We start from the raw sequence: 21,270 nt of genomic DNA, 5'->3' as shown, positions 1-21,270 counted from the left end.
TGAGATGTAATCGCCTCTCCGTTTTATTTGGGAATTCGTATTATTGTTACATTTGAAAGTCTAATGATTTATCCATCGATATACAACGTAAGTTTGTAACAGAATATCATATTTGGTTCATTCGTTCGTTCCTTGAGGTTTATTATACTGAAATGCATACTATGCTTCAGCCCCTTTCGCCAGCCCCTTTCGCCTCATCTCGTCATGGAAATCAAGTGTTATTCCCTGGTCAAGTCAACTAGTATAGAGAAAGATGAGTAGGCGGAAGTCACAGCAGCACAGCTATTGCTCTTGCTTATATACTAAAGCCAAAGCTAAAGCCAAGTACTGTAGATGGAAAGTGGGGTTGTGAGTTACAAGTTATCGAGGGTTTGATTAACCGTTATATGGGGACTTGGAGACAGATTACTCTTTCGTAGCAGAGATGGACTTGGATGGGAATAGAGGCTCTCGACGCGTATGTAGGCGTTTTGGGCACGCCAAGATTTGAAACCCATGAAAAAGAGGCACGGGAGAAAAAGCTGCCGCGAGTCCGCGATAGCGCAACGCGAGGACCAGGACGAGCACGAAAGGGAAAAGAGAATCACTGCAACGCAAATGCGTCTTTTGAGTTGGTGTAGTATCGATATGTAAGAGATGGAAGTCAATAGACTGGATGTTATTGGAGCAGAACGAACGGTTACTACCGGGTATATATACAAGTACGAGTATAGTGAAGTGCAAAGATGCGATAGGCAGAAAGCTTGGGCAGGCAGGCTTGCACAGCCAAGCAATGAATGTTCTTGGCATGGAAGATGGGATGAGTCCGGCCCCTCTTTTGCGGTACACCTCGAAGCAAACAAAAGACAGCAGGACGTATGTACGTGGTATATCCAACTGGTAAATCTTGAGAATCTACTCATAAAAAGATAAATATGATGTGAATGACGTGGTTCCTTATGGTATACAGATAAATATCTATATATATCCCAACCCTGAATGATGACGAGCCCCACCACTTGCAGCAAAATTCGTAGTACAGACTGTACAAGTACCCCTCCACACACATAAAGAGTAAGATTTGCAGCCTGCGTCATTTGCCTGCTCTGCTCTGCATCTGCTTTGCTCCGATTCAACCGCTGCGTTCACTACCTAGGTACACACTACCTTACCCGACTGTTTACAGGTATCCAACAACAACTATCAATACTGCATACAACCTACGCTCCAAATACAGAACACGGCAGACACAACAGACATATCAGCAGGATGGTTAGCTTGGTACACTCACATCGCCGGGCTTCCGCGGCAAGTGCAAGTATGTATTAAGTTGCATTCATTGCCTTTACTGCCCCCTCTGGCATTCCCCCATACACCGTCGTCTGCGAATCTTGGGGCGAGAAGATGCTAATGAAATTCTGCGACACCAGGCAATAGGTCCTCGATAGATGATAGCAGGTCGGATGGCCCGGAAGACGACACTACGGTCGTAGAGCCGGAGCAGGGCAATGGTGAGCTTCAACGATGGGAGGAAAGGATGGATGGCTAATGTGGGATGCAGTTCTTTCACATATCATCTCCCAGCTACGGCCGGGCGCGGATCTGAGCCGGGTTGTGCTGCCGACCTTCATCTTGGAGCCTAGGAGCATGTTGGAGCGCATCACAAAGTATGACTAGATCTGGGACAATCCGGAGGACCGGAGGATGAGGGCTAACACTATCCAGCTTCATGGCACACCCGGAGATGCTGCTGCCAATACCAGAGCTGGACGACCCTGTGCAGAGATTTGTGTCTGTGGTCAAGTTCTATCTAAGTGGATGGCACATCAAACCACCGTATGTTCTATCCTTCGGTTTCGCCTGGATGTAATACTGAGGAGAATACAGGGGCGTTAAGAAACCACTTAATCCAATTCTGGGGGAGACTTTCACAGGCTACTGGGATTTCCCAGACGGAACGAGAGGCTACTACATCTCTGAACAAACCTCCCACCATCCTCCCAAATCCAGCTATTTCTACATGGCCCCCGAACACCATATCCGAATCGATGGAACCCTCAAGCCTCGAAGTAAATTCTTAGGTAACTCTGCAGCGAGTATGATGGAAGGAATCGCATTCCTGAGCTTCTTGAACCGCGGAAAGGGGCCCAAAGGCGAACGATACATCATCTCCCAGCCGAATATGTACGCTCGAGGTATCTTGTTTGGCAAGATGAAATATGAGCTTGGAGATCACAGTTTTGTGCGTTGTCCTGAGTTGGGTCTTTCTGCGGATGTAGAGTTCAAGACGAAGGGATACTTTGGTGGAACGTACAATGCTATTGGGGGAGCGATCAAGAACGAAAAAACCGGGGAAGTGCTTTATGAGTTATCTGGGATGTGGACGAATGAGATGTGGATTAAAGATGTGAAGGTAGGGGTTTCGAAGAAATGGGCTGATACTCTGCTAATTAGTGGATAGACTGGCAAGAAAGAACTACTATTCGATGCTACGAGAGCAAAACACACGCCTCCGACCTCACGACCAATCGAGGAGCAAGACGACCGCGAATCTCAAAAATTATGGCTAAACACTGCTCAAGCTGTTAAAGAACGAAACCACGTGGTAGCCACTGATGAGAAGACGAAAATCGAAGACATGCAACGAGATGAAGCCGCGAAGAGGGCTGAGGAGGGTGTCGAATGGGTGCCAAGACTATTCAGACCAGTTCAAGGGGGTCCTGGCGGTATAGACGAAGGGGAAGAAGATCTGGACTGGATCTTAAACGCAAACATGTAGGTTGTCCCATCCAAACAGTCGATTTAGGTTACTAACAGTACAGTGACGGTGCAACACCCGAGAAACAAGTCGAACAAATCCTAGCCGTTACCCCTATTCTCCGCGGCCAAAAGTCCAATGAAAAAAATCCGATCCCCAAACGCAACCCATCCATCATCTCCACGAACACCCCTGCAAAAGCAGCTCCCGCTCCCGCTCCTGCTCCAGCAGCACCAGCTCCAGCTCCAACAGGAGCAAGCGACCTCATCAACTTCGGCCAAAATGAAACTTCAGTAATCCCTGCTGATCTAAAAGCGGCACAGACAGAGAACGGCGGGCAGCAACAGAAAGAACTGGAAAGCACATTGTCTAATACGAGCACAGTACACGCTGACGGCAAGGGGAAGGGGCCTCTGCTTGATCTCCAGGATTTGACGGCGGCTTTGCCTGCTAAGCAAACACTGCTGAGGGAGGACACGGACACGCATAGCGTGGATGAGTTTCATGACGCTAAAGCATAAATTGGGCAGGTTGGGGACTTAGAAGGCGTTTTTATTCTATCAGGACTGGGTACACGCGCGCTTGGTGAGGGCCTATGTATAAACTACAGGGCAGACAGATAGATACACCAATACATGATTTTCCAACATCGAGTGTGATGAATTTGCCTTTGTGGATCTGCGTTTGCATGCAGATGTAATTTTGGTGGCCAATGAATCTGCTATCGTATAGTACATGATTTTTGTAAGTCAAAGAAAGATACCCTGAACGCCATGCCAGATAATTCCGTCCGTTCTTCAGTCAACACAAGCCAGGCTTCCGTAACTTCTACCACCCCCATCCCGTCAGCGCGCTTCCTGAATTACGCTCTAACAAACTCCTTCCTCATCCCTACATCGCCATTATCGCGCCCTGCACATAATCTCCCTCATACACTCCTCTCCTCCCCTCTCTAATACCTCTTCCTCGTCGGCTCCGGACTAGGACTCCGACTCTGACTCCTCTCATCCCTCCCCCTAAGCCTCAACCACTTCTTCGTACTAAGCTCCAGCTCGCGATCCAGCTCCGCACTAGGGTTCTTCCGATGGATGAAATTGCAGAAGCCGCCTCTCACGCAACCCTCGCCGCTATTCAGCCGGCAGCACGCTTCGCGGAAATCCGTGACCGGCGAGAGCTCGCAGTAGATGGGCCGCGCCGAGTACCAGCGCGAGTTCAGCGCGTCGCAGGCTTTTTGCGCGCTGTCTTCGTATTTGAATCGCGCGTAGACGTTGCCGATGAGATCTGGTGGGAAGGTGAGTCAGTAATTTGCTAGCTACGTATTTGAGAGAGAAAGATTAAATTCTCAAGGGGAAAGGAAAGGAAAGAAGGAAAACCTACGATCGTTATTGTTGTCGCATACAACCACCTCCTCAATCTCCCCAAACTTGCACATCTCACACCAGAAATCCTCATAGAAAGCATCGAAGTGGTTCTGCAGCTGACTGGCGTTCATCTTGTTCTTCGGATCGTAGGCTGGGTTCTGGTACAGGTTGGGCAGGAGGATGGTTTGCGAGTAGGATGGCTTGACGTGTTTGCGAGAGCAGCGGTCGCCGTGGCGGCAGGCGCCGATTTTGTAGTAGAAGGAGCAGTTTACTTTGTCGGCTTCGGTTCCGAAGATCGAGGCGAGGTAGTTCGCCATGGTGAGGGTATTCTTTGGTGGCGGAGGGGAAGAAGCGTTGATGGGTCTAGAGGTTGTTTTTAGACGTTGGAAGTTTGCGCCGACGACGGGAATGTAATCGGAGATGAAGCGGTAACAATATTGAGGTTATGTGCTTTTGAAATTGCCCTCGGTTTGTGGTCTGTATACAATTTGGCGTGGGTATTGGGGGATGTTGTTTTGAGGGACGGGCCAGCAAAAGTTCAAGATATGAAGCTTCGAGAGCCGCTCGTAATCTAAGCGAGTATTACTAATCACATCTGCCGCCTTCAACGCCACCTCGGGAGACCATTCTAGAAAGTGATGATATAAAGTCTTCTCGTGGCATTTACAAGGCTTTCCCACACATTCCTGGAGTGTGAAACAATTCCCAAGTTATAAATGACTCAAATCATGATAGTGGTCAGGTTTTGAGAAGTCTAAAGCCGATATCGTATGAGAGTACCGCTACCTCCATACCGGGTGCTTGGGGATCTTGCACCGTGCTCCCAACGCTGGTAAATTCTACGTTGAATGGGTCTCATTGTTTGCCTAGTTGTATCTAAGTTTGTTGTTCAGGTCAACATCCGATTTCCAATCAATGCGGGGGGTAATTAATCAATTCTAGTTGAGTTCTGTTCTAGGACTATTTGCATCTACCAATATCTCTTGCGATGCCGAAACGATCCTGACTGCTTTTCTCGATAGTTAAACGTCTCAGGTACCATCAGGTATCTGTGCTGTTTTCAAGCGAATCATGCTAGCAAGGACACCACCAGTCATTCCGCCCTCGCTCCACGAAACGCAAAGGTCTCCTTTCTTCTCATCCGATGCCCTGCGAGTAACAGCAAGTCAGCTTGCTACCTTAATCTCAGGACAATGATTTAGGGGTTATGAGACATTATTGGGTCATGCAAGAACTCTTGAAAGGGGCGCTTCGCTTACCATGGATGTACATACATGCAGTATGTAAAGCCCGCGCCCTGCCCTTGATCTATTCTGTAAGTACCCATCAACTCGTGTATATCCCAAGGTCCTTCTGGTCTCTCCGCTCTTCCCATCTGTATTTTGGAGTCTGCAAAGTTGTTGCAACCTATGAAAGCCCATTGGTAGGGAGAATTGCCGCCAAACATCTTCGTCTTGAATACTTGTCCATGCACAATGCCTATAGATTTTATGGGGTCAGCGTTGTTAGTCAGTGACCTTTGGGAACAATGTCAATACTTCAGCCGTGGGATATTCTTCTCTGACATACCTTCAAAGACGATGTCACAAGCCGCGCTCGAAGAGGTCCAGCGACCAGGACTTGTCCAGTACTCATATTTTGTCTTGTCATCTGCCTCGAAAATTCGGACGCGACCCAGTGCGACATCAAATTTGCCAGTCTTATATCCATAGACGTAAACATAGTGTTCGTCCTTGACAGCACAGAAGCCTCCTAACGCAGGCTCTTCGCTCTACGGTACCTCAATTAGCTCTCATTTTAGATAGAAGCAGCGGCAACAGTACCGATTTCAACTCTTCTAAGCCGAATGTGACATTTGACTATTTAACTTACCAGGAAAAGCTCATCTTTAACACGCTGAGCCCAGACCATTTTCTGGCGGCCAATACATCCGACCTTAGCAATACCGGTCCACTTGAGTACCCAGTCATCAGATTTCGGATCCTGCTTCTGCATCATCTGGAACCATGTCCACCCAAATATATCACCATTAGCGAGTTTGTCGGATTCTACCGTTCCACTAAAGCTCCATATTTTCCACCCCATACTGTCTTCCTTTTCGGTCAGGGGGATGAGGGTCGGAATTGCATCTGTACAAGGATGGCTTGTGTACACCGTGAGAGTAGGGTTGCTGTTCTTGATGCCAAATGCGGCGGTATTGCTTGAGACACCTTGGAAGGTTCCGTCTGCTTCGTGAGAGAATGTGTCGCCGAATTGGAAGATTATGGCATCGCCTAGTACAGACGAACGGCCGATATCTCGCGGATACCAGTTACCGGATACTGCGTGCAATCAGTCATTTGTTCTCTTGCCTGCTAGGTGGGGGGTGGGGGTTACCATCGCGGATTTCACCTAATGGAGTGCTACTGATGACTTCGGGCGGCCATATAACAGCACGCTCAAGGGGTGGCAGACTATCTCCATTGCGCCTCTTAAGGTCGAGGTCCTTCCTGATAGACATGTTGCATTGAGGATAGTTAATGAGGAGTGCATGTTAGAAACAGGAGCGAATAGAACTATAATATGCCGGAAACAGATTGCTACACTCGTGCCTTCCCCTTTTCTTACGAGGAAGTCCTAAGCGAGCTTTCTCTCCTATCTGTCTGTGAAATTCACCGCGCAAGTCAAACACTGACAAGGTGCCGAACTGTAGGGTATATACAATTGAATAGAAAGTATTACAAACACAACCTCGGTGTAATGTTGTCTTAGGTCAGGTTTCTTAAAGAATTAATCGCGGAGCCTGCTCTGGGGTGTCCTGGCCTTATATTTTTGCGCTTTCGTATATCCTTAACCCTCATAGGTGCTAGATGATATTGCTCGATTTTTCGCTATTTTGATTGGACAAATGATCTTACCTTTTCCTTTTTCCTGTAATTCCTTTTTCGGGATTTTAGTTACTCGGCAAGCAGAAAAGGGGCGAAGCTTCTTCTTTTAACGATAGAACCAATTCAATCATACCATTCGCATTAAAACTATAAAGAGTTCTGCAGTTCTTGTACTTTATGAGGCGATAAAAAGCAACTGAACGTCAAGTTTTGCTTCGCTAACAGCCACCTCCAGATAGATTCTTGCTACACTGGTACCTGTCCTATCACTTCGTCTCAGCCAAAAGCGCTTTAAAGCCTTGCAGTAAATCATCTCTCAGGTCTTCCCACCCCTCAATCCCAATGCTAATCCGCAATAATCGTGTGTCAACCTGTGAATCAGTCATCGTCCTCCATTCGATTAGACTCTCGACCCCACCCAGACTAGTAGCATGGTGGAACAGCTCCAATTTACTCGGCAGTCTCTTCGCAAACCGTTCTTCCTTCATGACAATGGAGAAGACTGGACCAAAGCCCTTCGGCATCTGTTTCAGCAGCCAGCCATCCTTAATGTCAGCTTCCTGCAGACTCGCATGCTCTATCTTCGCGAGCACAGCTTGCACAACCTTACTCTCTGCATCTTCAGCCTTAGAGGTGAGAGCAGAATTTAGCCACCCAACAAGCTTCCCGACACTGAACGCCTGTTTCTCGACTCGCACCTCAAGGGTTCTCACACTACGAATACCCAACCACCCCTCCATATTCCCCATCACATTCCCCAAATGCAGCCTCTCCGCCCCCAACTTCTCAAACCACTTCTCCTTTGCCCACTTCGGGTTCACGGCAAGAATTCCACAAAGCATGTCGGAATGTCCGCCGATATATTTTGTCCCGGAGTGCATGACGATGTCCGCACCCCAGAGAAATGGGTCCTGCAAAGGAGGAGGAGCAAACGTCGCATCCACGGTGAGGAAAGCGCCCCGTGAGTGAGCCTTTTCGGCATATGCTTTCAGGTTTCTCGCTTCGCCAGTGGGATTCAGTGGTGTTTCCACGTGCACTATGTCTCCAGGCTGCAGGTCCTCGGCCGGGCAATCCAGGTCTAGTTTCTGAAGCCCCGTAAGTTTCTTATGTATGTCGATAATACCGTGGCAGCCGTGATATCCTTCTCCAATAGCAATGCGTTTTGGGTTGAGGAACACCAGCATTGAGTGGAAGGCGCTTAGTCCAGAAGAGTACGTAAGTGAGGGTCCCTTGAGGATTTCTGAGAGGATAGCCTCAAAGCGTGTAGTGTTTGGCGCCGTGTGCCGGGAATAGACATGTCCTTCATATGCAGAATGTTCTGGCTATTTGAAATGGGTCAGCTGACTTGCCCCATTCTTAGATGAGGAGACTTACACCCATGCTCGCTAATGTTTGTAGCTTGTCTGGATCTCTGTTGTAACGATAAGTAGTAGAGACATGCAGGGCTGGTGCTACATCTTGAGTTTGGTTAAGGAAGTCATCTGCGTGAACAGTCCTAGAGGAAAGTGACAGGTTTGTGAGTCCGTGATCGGGGGTGTGATCTTCGCCATTTTGGTGGCCATTGAGGCCCGGTACTGAAGTTGCCATTTTGTTATTTGCCGATAAGATGTTTAAGCAGTGAAGAGAGAGGATGAAGGTGTTTATATGCGTCCCATTTTTGTTGATGTCGCAATGTTTTTCACGCCCTTCGGTGGAGCCCGGGTTTGCTAGCGCCCGGATGGTGCAACGCCCCCCTTTTATTCGGATACGTTTCTTTGCCTAGCGAATTACCCGCCCAATGCTTAATGAAAATGTAGTATCCAGTCATCATAAAGTAGATTTTAGGATCTCGAAATATACTTTTCAATTGAATTTTCGATGAATAATTTCGTCAATGGTTTTGATTACTTATCGATGAAGTCGAGAGCAGGAAGTGGAGGAAGGGGTCCGTGAAGCAGTAGAAGCAGCGGTGAAGTATGACTTATACAAATAATAAAAATGGTAGGTGACAGGATCTCATCAAGAGGGTATTTGCACATCTTGGAATTGTAAAGAAAGGGTCAATATGCTGACTTGGGAAAGTAGGATCACTAACTGGACACTGGATTCAACATTGAAAATTTTACCAAGACGCTGGCTTCACTCTGTTCTCTTGTTGAGCACCTGAGTTGTGTTTGATAGTAGTTTCTTCGAGTTCAAGTTGTCAAGCAAAACGAGACTACGAGCTATCCATATAATGTTTGCAGGCCTTTCGAAGCCACTACAAGCATCCAATGACACTTCTTGGATCCCGAATCATCTAGCCGCCATACTTCTTCTAATATCTCTAGAACGCGGGAAACTTGCTGAAGACCAACACTGCAACGTATTAGTACTTTAATTTCTGTCAAGATCAGGAGATGGGAAGATGGAACACTCTTCAAAAATGCCAAGGCAGCAAATTTTAACAAAGGGAACAAAGAAAAGGGCTGGTTACTACTCGCTATGCCGGCGAAGTCCCTCCCGAACAGTTTCACGGGCACTCTCCTTTGAATACGAAGATTCCACCAGACGTAGTTGTGGATATTTAAATGGTCTTCTAACTCCACAATCATTCAATCCCAATTGATTCGTATTCATTTCGTCGACCAACCAAGCGCCAGCAATCAAGACGGGGAGACCACACAGAACACGGGTTCCGGAAGTTGCTGGGATTGTCTCAAGAAGGTTTACGATGTGAAAAGCTAAGGCTCTAAGGAAGTTGTGTTGTAATGGAGCGAATTCCTCACTAGAATTATATCTGAAAGTTTGTGTCTCTGAAGGTTCTTCCGTGTCTGTATTTCCGCAGTCGTTGAGTACTGGTTGCCGTGCTTCTTGTTGCAACAAATGTGGAAATGTCGCGTATATCTGGAGGAGACCCGCACAGCGGTATGCCTCTCCGACCCCCAAGATATCATCAATTGTTGTCTGAGAGTCCTGTGGATCTTGGAAATTGCTTTGTGGTAATTGAGTCAAGTCTAACAATTCAGAAGCCAGTGATTGAGCCTTTTCTCGCAGGAAATCTTGAAGTCCTTTGGACTGGTCAATCTCCCTGTGGGACAGGCGACACAGAGACCCAACCTTTCCAATAGTAATAAAGAGCTGCATTGAAAATCCTGTCAGGGGATGTGGAAAGATCCTTTTCAGATCCTTGGGGGCGTCTGTGTCATCGACAATATCCTGGCACATTTCAAGATTGAAGACAGTCTGCTGTAAAGCTTCTTGATAATGGAAAGACTGCCAGGGATCACCTGCAGCAAAAGCCGAAATCATAAACCAATACACATATGCTCCTAGTATAAATGTCTCCTGGTAATTGAGATATTTTCCCTTCGATGTGAGCCAGAGTGAGAGAAGCACTTGACTGCCTAAGACATGGCTCGTCCCTATGTCGTTGACGTCGTACCACGCCGATGTCAAACCAGCTATGATAGAACTGATCATGAGTTCATCGGAGACAATTGGACCCTGAAGATTTCCTATCTCGGTTCTGACCGCTGAGAAAGCTTCCGATTGCAAACTCAGTGCCTTGAGTCGCATTTTTGGGTGTTGTCCGCTGAGCAGCGCCGCAGATGATGCTTGTAGAAGTAGGAGAACAGGCTTCGAATAAGCCATCATCGAAGCAGCAATAAATCGGAAGGGGCTGACATCGGAGTTGAAACATCCAGCAATTCTGCATACTGTCGTGAAATAGTAGTGTATCAATGTAGAGGACTCGTCGTTCATCAATTGAGGTAAACTGGGTCTGGTCTGACCACGGCTATTGCCAAATGAGAAAGTGGCTACAGATGCAGAGCTTGAATCATCCTGGCTCTTTCTTCTTGATTTGCAGCCTTTTGCATGACTTTTATAAACAGCTTGACAGTTTGTAGATTCCAGTGCCCCCGAGTCATCAATCCACTTCAAAGACTTCTGATAACCTGGACACGGAAGCTGTTGCCGATGGCATTGTCGGCAGCCTGGCATACTCAAGTCGCATTTAACCTAAATCGAGCAAATCATTGTCAGTATCGAAATTGTGTGGTATTTTGCAAGCAACGCACCTTCCGTCGCTTGCATTGCTGGCAGCCTGCGCGAGACTTGATACGTCGTGCCTCGGACATTTTCAACTCCGCAATGCCCCAAAATACCCCAATGAAAACCTTTGGATCAGAACAGGGGTCAGAGAATACTGATAGAGTTGTTTCTAATTCTTGTTGAGAATTGATGAAGAAGTGTCGTTGAAAGAGCAAGTCTACAACTTAACTCTGCAACTAAGTCCTCGCTTGCAACCCCTGAGATGCCGTCCTCCCCCGTCGCACTATTTATCAGAAAAGGGTTTAGGCTGATCTCATACGCCGCTTCCTATTGGCTTCCCGCATAGTACTTGGTGTTTCCATGGGGAGCTCTCACTTACTAACTTAACATCTATCATGATGTAGAGATCGTATTTCTAGCCTAAGTGTCTCATATCTTACCGTAAATTCCGTCGCACTTTTTGACTACAATCGGATTAGGCTGGTGTCAAACAACGCATTCCTTGCATTGTAAGAATATATAAGTGGAAGTGCAATTTAATAAAGAATCATCTCTCGAAGACTTCGTTTCATTCATTGTCTCTCCCATCCTACCTATTTAAGTCCCTTACCATTGATCTATTATTCTGCTCCGTCAATTGTTCGAGATGGCAAAGCCATCGGAAGTGCCTGAGAATGAGATTGATTTCATTGTCACCCCAGAACCTGCACCGCAAACCTTTCAAATTGATGAAGACTGCGGCGTGAGAATCGTTTCGGCAAGTCCAATCAGCTTGGGACCCCAAATTTTAGGAATTCGTCTAACCGTTGCAACAGTCTCCTTCGATAAAAGATGGAATTCTTCCAGCAGACGGACCTGGAGCCGAAGGATTTTCCAACGTAGCTCTTCTTACCCTCATCGTCGGTGTTCCAAGTCTATACAAACTAGGTTCCGGGAAAGGATGGGTTCCAACTACTCTCGTATCAGTCCTCACATCGTTCCCTCTCCTCGCTGGTTTTTGGTATTTGTCATCAACTCTCACGCCCCGAAAGAACCAAAAAGTCAAACTCCCTGGCCGTCCAATCGAACACTACCTCAAATTTCACAAGAAAGCCGATAAGATAAAGTATCGTGGGAACAACAAAATTCCTATCGATATTTTCCAGGAACTGTATTTCAACGGTGACGTTGAGTTCAACGGAGATGCCTTGGAAGTGTTGGAATATCGACATGATTGGGCCAACTTTAGGTTTACATACAGGCTATTCAAATACTTCCTGCTCAGCTTCATACCAGAGGTAATCTTGCATACCAGATCCCAAGGTAATCTTCACCATCCCCTGGCACGCATGTAGAACCAACTGACAGGCCGGCATAGACGAAGAGCAAGTCCGCGGGCACTATGACCGTGGGGACGACTTTTACGCCTGGTTCTTGGGCCCCCGCATGGTTTATACCTGCGGCATAGTCTCTGACACCACCAAAGAAGGTACACACTCCCTGATATTGTTCCTCTGATCTTAGTGGTTCCGGGCTTCCGAAGAGTATTTTATCTTCTGAGGTTTTGCTCTTTGCAAAAGTCATAGTACTAATCCGTTGTAGAAACACTCGAGCAACTCCAAGACAACAAAATGGCCGTCGTCTGCAAGAAGCTCGGCCTAGAAGGCGGTGACACAATGCTGGATATCGGCTGCGGATGGGGCACTCTTGCACGATATGCTAGTACCAATTATGGCGCTTACGTTATAGGCGTCACTCTCGGTCGTAACCAGACTGCTTGGGGAAATGCTGGGCTTCGAGCTGATGGGATTGCGGAAGAGCAGAGCAAGGTTCTTTGTATGGACTACCGCGATATTCCTAGGACCACGTTCGCCAAGATCGCGTGCTTGGAGATGGCCGAGCACGTTGGTATCCGTCACTTCTCGAGCTTCTTGAAACAGGTGTATAACCTGCTTGACGACGATGGAGTCTTTGTTCTCCAGCTTTCTGGGCTTCGCAAGCCGTGGCAATACGAAGATCTCATATGGGGGTTGTTCATGAATAAATATGTGTTCCCGGGCGCTGATGCTTCTACTCCGCTGGGCTTCTATATCGATAAGGCTGAGGGCGCGGGCTTTGAGATTAAGAGTATTGACACTATCGGCATTCATTACTCTGCAACTGCGTGGAGATGGTACAGAAACTGGCTAGGTAATCGTTCCAAGGTGGAGGAGAAATACGGCAAGCGATGGTACAGAGTATGCTCGCCCGCAATGCATTTTCTTGGACAAAGTAACTAATTGGAATGTAGATTTCGGAGTATTTCTTGGCTTCGACAACCATTGCTTCCAGACAAGGAACTGCTACGTGCTACCAGATTACCCTAGTGAAAAATCTCAACTCGACACAACGAACTGGTGGTATTCAGACCCAGTTTGCCATCTCAGGGGCGCTAGCTGCGGGAGTAGATATCAGTCTAAATAAGGCTTCGAATCCGAAATCGTCGCTCTGAATTTAGAATTTGAGGGCTAGGAGGATTAAAGTAGATTATATATTTTTGTGTTCAACTTTCAAACCAATTTAAGGAAGGTCGTACTTTTCAGGAGAAGGACACAGCCGCATGTCGAGAACGCTATAGGTTGAACCGAATGGTATTTATATGAAATGATAACTACTGCGCGGTAATTTGAAGTCTTGCGGATATCCCTTAACGCGCCCTGAACGGCCCTAAGCCCCAGTATCTAGAGCTAGAAAAGCTTTGTTGCTCGACTTTGGGAACAGGTACAACAGGGCCTAGCTTTTTGAGAGCGGAAATCATTGGAACATTCGAGACAATTAATCCCATCTACATTTGAATGAGATCGAAGTTCATATAATCGCCGAATTGGGCGGTCTTCAGCCTTTTTGCACCTGATGATTTGCCCCAAAAGCCCCCAAAGCAAGTATGAGGAACGTCACAAGATAAAAACAGCATCATAGTGGCAATCGAGAAAGATGGCAAATATTCTATTAGCTCGCAACTATAGAGCATATTCCAAGCAAATGGGTATCGTTTAAATGCAACCAAGCAGACGCCAAGTATAGATCTGAGCAAACATGGCATATTTTCCGTCATGAATCAGTATCAATCATATCAAGCAACACTTAGGCCTCCACCGAGAAGATTCCCAAACTTATATTCCACTTCACACTGCCTCTCCTCCTCGGCATCCATCCACTTCTCGACGACAGCTTGAGTCCTGCTCGTTAGTGCTGGCATGCTTGAGGCATCAATTGAAAGGCCCGTCGGCTGACTTCCATGGGCGGCATACATATCATACTTAGCTGTGTTCATCATGAGGCTTCGAAGGCGGTCGGTATTGGTCGCAAGTGTCAGAAGCAATTGGTGAGTTTGTGAATTATTAGGAATTAGTTCCAGTGGGAGCTTCATGGACTTGGCGCGGGATAGCTTCAGCGGACCTCCATTCGGAACGGCCATCAGTTTCTGCTGCTTCATGAAATAGGCACGCGGATCCCCATCGGCCAGAGTGGTCCTGATTTGTTCAACCACTCGTGCACCATTTCGTGACGATATTGCATCAGCTTCAAGGGCTTTAACGGCAGAGATGTAGCGGTTCTTATGCGGAGAGGATCGAGCCCTTTCACCGGAGTCTCCTTGGGATGAATCAGCTCGTGCGCGTCGGTATTTCCCACGCTCCTGACGATGGTGTTGAGTAGCTTTCTCTTTTCTTTGTTCGTAGTCCATGGCCCATTCAAGCTCGGGATTTGCCTCCATCTGAGGTCTTTCCTGCCCGTTACCATTCTGTGCCGGATACCCATCCAGCAATGTTGACTGACGGAATCCATCAGATTGTATGGTATTTCTGCCAATAGTTCGTGGTGGTGCAAAAGGTTTGTTCACACCATTCGATCTCCTCGCACCCTTCAAGCGCTGTGTCGCAGGTGGTGATACGAAGGCATTTTCCGGCAAGTTCCTGGCGGAGACAAAATCGTTTCGCCGTCGAACCTGAGGTGCTCGTTCCTCAACAGTAAACAACTCATCGTAGTCAGCAGCTCCTAATGGTGGCCTGCCACCCCGCATGTCTTCATTGCTATATCTTCGCTGCGGTTGATTATGGTGTTGAAAAGGCAAGGTATCTGCCATTGAGTGGTCAGGGTTTCTGAGAATCTCATTGCTGTATCGTCGCCTTGGTGATCTGGAGGCGTTTGGTATTTCTGAATGATTAAGATCTAAAAGCATAGGATCGGATAGTTGACTAGATATCTGAGTAGAGGTTTCCGAAGGCTCTGCAGCTAAGTTGTGCGAGTCAGATGGTGTAGGAAGCTTGTTGTGGTTATCCTGTTGCACAGGGGCGACTAATTTCGCAATAAGCCAAGGATTAAGAGGATTGGATGATGTGTTCGTTGGAGCTGACTTCTCTGTAGGCCTTGGACTTCGGAATTTGCTGGGATGACTGGCTCTTGCGGGTCCTCTATTCTCTTCTGTAAAGTCTTTTGACATGCCAAATCCCCATTTGCGTCGGTTTCCAACTGCTTCATCTTTACTCGCCTCAATGCTTTGAGCCAAGTTATCTGTCCCCATGACGGGATCACTGTTTATTGGAGACGGCAGGGATGGAACTAGCAGACCTTTTGGTAACTCCATGGGAGCACCCGTATCGCTGGGCGAAGATTGTATGCGATTCGTTGAGGATTCCACAGGCTTCCGAGCAAGAAGCAACTCGAACTTGTCAAGCTTTTGGACTGGAGGATGTAGAGGTCTAATAGTAGATACAGGCTTACTCTCGCCATATATGGTTCTAAACAGACCTTCAATAGCTTCCAACACAAGATATTCATTCGAGAAAAGAATATCATCCTTTGTAGGCTCTACGTTGGGATCGTAACTTGCAACTAATACTATATGAGCCAGCTTTCTCCTAATCTCAGCCAAAGCTTAACATACCAGGACAAGTAATGCTCAAACGAATAAAAGGATTCTTGACTTCAGATCCATCCTCAAATGCCGCCTTTAGGCAATGTTTAAAAATAGTGACAATCCTCTTCATTGTACCCTTCTCATGGGACACTGGCCGAGAATCTACGGAAATGAATTGACCGTGCCCGAATTTCGAGGGGTCAGCATCTGGTCTCGGAAGGAAAACCTCTACTAAAAACTGATCGTTCGACAACTGATGCTTTTCGGTGAGACTTTCACTAGCGTTCGCCTCGCCAGACTGGGATTCAGAAAACACCAGCGACTTTTCCATACACTGCCCCGCCGCATCTCGTCCAATGACCTGTGAAACGGCTTCTTTGATGCCATCATTCGGTCGTGGTGCGAATGACCAGGAGCCCTTGGCTCCCTTGATAACCTTGAGGGTGAATCGAATCGACGGCCTGGAGAGTGCATAAGATTGCAAAAGCTCTTTGACTTTCACGAGTGTCTTGGGGGCTGCTTTGAGAGTCGTCTGTTTTCTGACCGGAATTTTCTCTAAGAACTTGAGAACGCAGACCGTAGTACCAATAGGATGTGATTTGCGGCTTTGACTTTCGATACCTCCAGGAGCTTTCAATTTTACTGTGGTTGCCACTGGGTCGGCGTCTGTCCTCGAAGTGACAGAGACTTCTCCCAACTGAACAGCGCTGGCCAAAGCCTCACCACGGAAACCCAGACTGACACCCCCAATAGCTTTCAGATCATCAAAGGAACGCAGTTTACTGGTATGTCCTCGCCGACCAAGGGCGTCAAGATCTTGCTGCGGAATGCCGTGGCCATTGTCGCGAACCTCAATCTTGTCGATGGTGTTTTGAGAGATGAGAATGTCAATAGATGTTGCCTTTGCATCAAGACCATTGTCAATGAGCTCTTTGACGAGGGATGTAGGAGTTGTGAGAGCTTGAGCAGAGCCGAGCAGGTGAATGGTTGCTTCAGGAAGAGCGGCGATGGCCATTGCGAACCTAAATGATGAAGTCTAGACTGAATATGTTCTCATTGTCAATGCCGACCTTTGCCCCGGACTTTATAAGTATACAAATGCATCCATTGACAGATAATTGAAACGGCTCGTTGTGAGGGAAGAAATGGAAGAAATGGAAAAGAGATGGCGAGGTAGCCCGGCCCGGATTCGTCAGCCTTGTAGGCGAGGCTACTGTGTGCATAACTAGGACACTACCCAGGGAGATATTACTAGAACTTTAAAAGCTAATAATAATAGAAAGTCTCTATTATAATAAAAATAACAAGGGATATAGTTTGTCCATCTTTTTCCTCTTGTCTCTCTACTCGGAGTGAATTACTCGAGTATAGTCTTTCTGCATACTAGTGGGGGAGAGTTCTGATTGGCTGGCACTTTAGAGTCATCGCGATTTTGTTCTGGGTTGACCAGTGTAAATTTACAAAAAAGCACAATTGCACCTTTCCATTCCATTCTCCACATCGAGAGTCACCACACATCCAATCCAGTTCCTCGAAAGGAACGCCAGTACGACGTCTCGACTCTTGTCCAGAGCGCTCTGGGTGCGCAGGTCGCCTTTCAGAATTACTTTCTCATACACACGTGCTAAAATGGCTACTAACGCTGCTTCATACAATCCAAGTAATGCTTATACCCTAGCTGGTCACAGAATATTAGCTGACAAAATTGCTTCAATAGTTGGAGAAGAGACCGGTCCCGTTTCTGGAAAACCACCTCCTTTGTCCAACGAGACGAAAGCCGCTGTCGCAGACGCTGCCAATGCGAGCGCCACAGGATCTCATGTCCCTGGGCAAGATGCCGGGAAGAAAGTCAAGACCGAGAAGGAATTAGAAAAAGAGCGGAAGAAGGCCGAAAAGGACGCCAAATTTAAAGAAAAGAAGGCCAAGGCACAGGCGGCTGCGGCCACCCCAGCTACAACCAGCAAGACTGCAGAAAAGAAGGCCAAAGCTGAGAAGAAGATTGATGTCCTGCCGGCCTACGTTGAAGACACACCAGCTGGAGCTAAGAAGATTATCAAGTCCTTCGACGACCCGCAATATAAAGCATACAACCCAATTGCTGTCGAATCCGCATGGTACGCCTGGTGGGAGAAGGAGGGGTTCTTCAAGCCCGAGTTCACCGCAGACGGCAAGGTCAAGCCAGAGGGCAAATTCGTCATCGTCGAACCACCTCCAAATGTCACTGGAAAGCTACATATGGGCCACGCTCTTGGCAATGCTTTACAAGATGTCATGATCCGGTGGAATCGAATGCACGGAAAGACCACTTTATGGCTCCCGGGATGTGACCACGCAGGTATTTCGACTCAAAACGTCGTTGAAAACATGCTATGGCGCCGGGAGCAGAAGACTCGGCATGATTTGGGAAGACCAAAATTCGTTGAAACTGTCTGGGATTGGAAGAATGAGTACCACGAAAAAATCAATACCGTTCTACGACGAATGGGAGGTTCTTTCGACTGGACGCGAGAGGCATTCACAATGGACGAGAACTTTGCTGCTGCCGTCACCGAGACCTTTGTTACCTTGCACGATCAGGGGATTATCTACAGGGGGAATCGCCTTGTCAACTGGTGCACGAAGCTCAATACATCTCTATCTAATCTAGAGGTCGTCAACGAGGAGCTAACTGGCCGTAAATTGCTTAGAGTCCCTGGCTATGACAAGCCTATCGAATTCGGTATCATTGTCTATTTCAAATACAAAATCCAAGACTCGGATGAGACTATTGAAGTTGCAACGACTCGTCCAGAAACAATGCTTGGAGATACAGGCGTTGCTGTCCATCCGGATGACGAACGATACAAGCACCTTGTTGGAAAGAATGCTGTCCACCCCTTTATCGAAGGCCGGATCATGCCTATCGTCGCAGATACATATGTAGAGAAGGAGTTCGGTACTGGTGCCGTCAAGATTACCCCAGCCCACGACCAAAACGATTTTGACCTCGGCAAAAGACACAACCTAAAATTCATCAATATCTTGACAGATGATGGCAAAATGAATGAGAATACTGGTCCTTACATTGGACAGAAGCGTTTCGACGTTCGTTATACAATCCAAGAGGACCTCAAGAAGGCCGGCTTGTACGTCGACAAGAAGGATAACGCAATGACCGTTCCTCGGTGCGATAAGTCGAAAGATATTATTGAGCCTATCTTGAAGCCGCAATGGTGGATGAAGATGACAGATATGGCAGAAGATGCCCTCAAAGCTGTCACATCTGGCGAGATCAAGATCCTACCTGAGAGCGCCGAGAAAAGCTACATTCGATGGATGTCAAATGTTAACGACTGGTGCTTGTCCAGACAGCTGTGGTGGGGACACCAAGCACCAATGTATTTCGCACAAATCTATGGCGAAGAAAATGATGAGGCAAATGGTGACTTATGGTTTGCTGGAAGAACACAAGAGGAAGCAGAAGAAAAAGCCAGAGCAGCTCTGCCTGGAAAGAACTTTGTTTTGAAGAGAGATGAAGATGTTTTGGACACATGGTTCTCGTCTGGACTCTGGCCTTTCGCAACAATGGGCTGGCCTAATAAGACTAACGACCTTCAAGAACTGTTCCCAACTACCGTTCTTGAAACTGGCTGGGATATTCTCTTCTTCTGGATCGCCCGAATGATCATGTTTAGTATCAAGCTCACTGGAAAGGTCCCCTTCAGTCAGGTCTACTGTCACTCCTTGATTCGCGACTCCGAGGGCCGAAAGATGTCGAAATCATTGGGTAACGTCATTGATCCGCAGGATGTTATTGAGGGTATTCCTTTGGAGGACCTCCACGCCAAGCTCAAGATTGGCAATTTGGCCCCAGATGAGGTAAAGGCCGCCACCAAATACCAAAAGAGTGCTTTCCCTGACGGCATTCCTGAATGCGGTACTGATGCTCTTCGATTTGCCCTGGTCGGATATACCACTGGTGGCGGAGATATTGCATTTGACATCCGTGTTATTCATGGATACCGGAAATTCTGCAACAAGATTTACCAAGCCACGAAATACGTACTGGGTAATCTGGACGCAGACTACGTTCCTCGAAAGACTGCTAAGCTCTCGGGTAATGAATCATTGCCTGAACGATGGATTCTCCACAAGATGACCATTGCCGCTAAAGAGATCAACCAATTACTTGAAGATCGCGAGTTCTCAAAATCGACCCTGGTTGCCTACCGATACTGGTACAGCGAATTGTGCGACGTCTACATTGAAAACTCGAAAGCCATTATCCAAGACGGCACTCCGGAAGAGAAGCGCTCAGCCATTGACACCCTATACACGGCTCTCGATGCCGCCTTGACAATGATCCACCCATACATGCCCTTCTTAACCGAAGAACTCTGGCAACGTCTGCCCCGCCGACTAGAAGACAAGAACCCCTCCATCGTCCTCGCCAAGTACCCAATCTACGACGCATCAATGGACGATCCTACCTCCGAAGCAGCATACGAACTCGTGCTAGGCATCTCAAAGGGTATCCGCTCCCTCATGTCAGAATACTCACTCAAAGACGAAGGAAAAGTCTTCATCCAAACCAACGACAACACCTCCTACACCACCGCTACTACCCAACATCAATCCATCAAATCCCTCTCCGGAAAATCCGTCGCCTCAATAGAGGTCCTTGCACAAGGCGCCGCGCGCCCTGCCGGCTGCGTCGTCTTCTCCGTCTCCTCGTCAGCCGCCGTCTTCCTCTTCGTCAAAGGCCGCGTCGACATCGACTCGGAGATCGCAAAAGCTAGCAAGAAGATGTCCGCTGCTGACAAGGGCATTGAGAAGCAGAAGAAGATTTTGGCCGATGAGGGGTATAGGGAGAAGGTCAGCGAGGAGTTGCAGGCTGTTGAGAGGGCCAAGTTGAGGGATTTGGAGGTCGAGAGGGATGCGCTTGCGGAGACTATTGGACAGTTTGAGAGGTTGAGGCTAGAGTAGAGTAGATTTGTGCTGCCGATTTGTTTCAGTCAGTATGAAATGAGAGTGCTGTTATGATCAGACTTTTTGAGGGATTTCATGCAATGAGTGATCGATCGTCCTTGCCTGGTACCTAATTCATGATCAATAACTGAAAATACGGAGCAGACGAGCCCAATCTCCAAGAAGCATACCCTTAGTACCCTATACGTTGAGGAGACGGCGTCGGGCCCGTGCTTTGAAAATTGCCTTGGACTTGTAAACCACTTACCCACGGTGGAACATTGCTGTGGTACATGTTATCAAAATCTATACTGTCAAGGCTGTCACAACGTGCATGATAGTATGAACAAAGCATTTTGAGTATTCACCTACTGGGTGAAGCAGTGAGACATGGATTCAGTATTCCCCAACCGATAAAATCCTAGACGTTCAACGCCATTCCCATCCTCGTATATCATATACATATCC

General features: G+C 47.5%; 6 protein-coding genes across 6 annotated transcripts; 3 read left to right on the top strand and 3 right to left on the bottom strand.

Moving 5' to 3' along the window:
• Positions 1 to 1,248: 1,248 nt before the first annotated feature.
• On the top strand, positions 1,249 to 3,258 carry OBPA (Oxysterol-binding protein-like protein; the record flags this gene model as incomplete). Its single annotated transcript, XM_031145467.1, has 7 exons — positions 1,249 to 1,297; positions 1,410 to 1,490; positions 1,541 to 1,646; positions 1,705 to 1,815; positions 1,867 to 2,392; positions 2,441 to 2,754; positions 2,802 to 3,258. The coding sequence occupies 7 exons, from the start codon at positions 1,249 to 1,251 to the stop codon at positions 3,256 to 3,258; spliced, it is 1,644 nt and encodes a 547-aa protein (XP_031009243.1).
• A 431-nt stretch (positions 3,259 to 3,689) lies between these two features.
• On the bottom strand, positions 3,690 to 4,415 carry SPAP8A3.06 (Splicing factor U2AF 23 kDa subunit; the record flags this gene model as incomplete). Its single annotated transcript, XM_031145466.1, has 2 exons — positions 3,690 to 4,018; positions 4,115 to 4,415. 2 exons carry the CDS (start codon positions 4,413 to 4,415, stop codon positions 3,690 to 3,692), a joined length of 630 nt encoding a protein of 209 aa, XP_031009244.1.
• Positions 4,416 to 7,231: 2,816 nt separating this feature from the next.
• YHR112C (putative trans-sulfuration enzyme) lies at positions 7,232 to 8,552 on the bottom strand (the record flags this gene model as incomplete). The annotated part of the gene is made up of 2 exons (XM_031145465.1): positions 7,232 to 8,287; positions 8,340 to 8,552. 2 exons carry the CDS (start codon positions 8,550 to 8,552, stop codon positions 7,232 to 7,234), a joined length of 1,269 nt encoding a protein of 422 aa, XP_031009241.1.
• Positions 8,553 to 11,625: 3,073 nt separating this feature from the next.
• MT2_1 (Sphingolipid C9-methyltransferase) lies at positions 11,626 to 13,449 on the top strand (the record flags this gene model as incomplete). Its single annotated transcript, XM_031145464.1, has 5 exons — positions 11,626 to 11,721; positions 11,795 to 12,256; positions 12,337 to 12,388; positions 12,621 to 13,195; positions 13,249 to 13,449. 5 exons carry the CDS (start codon positions 11,626 to 11,628, stop codon positions 13,447 to 13,449), a joined length of 1,386 nt encoding a protein of 461 aa, XP_031009242.1.
• Positions 13,450 to 14,070: 621 nt separating this feature from the next.
• On the bottom strand, positions 14,071 to 16,870 carry PMS1 (PMS1-like protein; the record flags this gene model as incomplete). Its single annotated transcript, XM_031145463.1, has 2 exons — positions 14,071 to 15,830; positions 15,883 to 16,870. 2 exons carry the CDS (start codon positions 16,868 to 16,870, stop codon positions 14,071 to 14,073), a joined length of 2,748 nt encoding a protein of 915 aa, XP_031009239.1.
• Positions 16,871 to 17,484: 614 nt separating this feature from the next.
• On the top strand, positions 17,485 to 20,820 carry cyt-20 (Valine--tRNA ligase, mitochondrial; the record flags this gene model as incomplete). Its single annotated transcript, XM_031145462.1, has 1 exon — positions 17,485 to 20,820. One exon carries the CDS (start codon positions 17,485 to 17,487, stop codon positions 20,818 to 20,820), a length of 3,336 nt encoding a protein of 1,111 aa, XP_031009240.1.
• Positions 20,821 to 21,270: the final 450 nt, after the last annotated feature.

Source organism: Lachnellula hyalina (genome assembly GCF_007821495.1).
Source record: "Lachnellula hyalina strain CBS 185.66 chromosome Unknown contig00007, whole genome shotgun sequence".
Lineage (NCBI taxonomy): Eukaryota > Fungi > Ascomycota > Leotiomycetes > Helotiales > Lachnaceae > Lachnellula > Lachnellula hyalina.
This window is presented reverse-complemented; position numbering and strand designations above follow the sequence as displayed.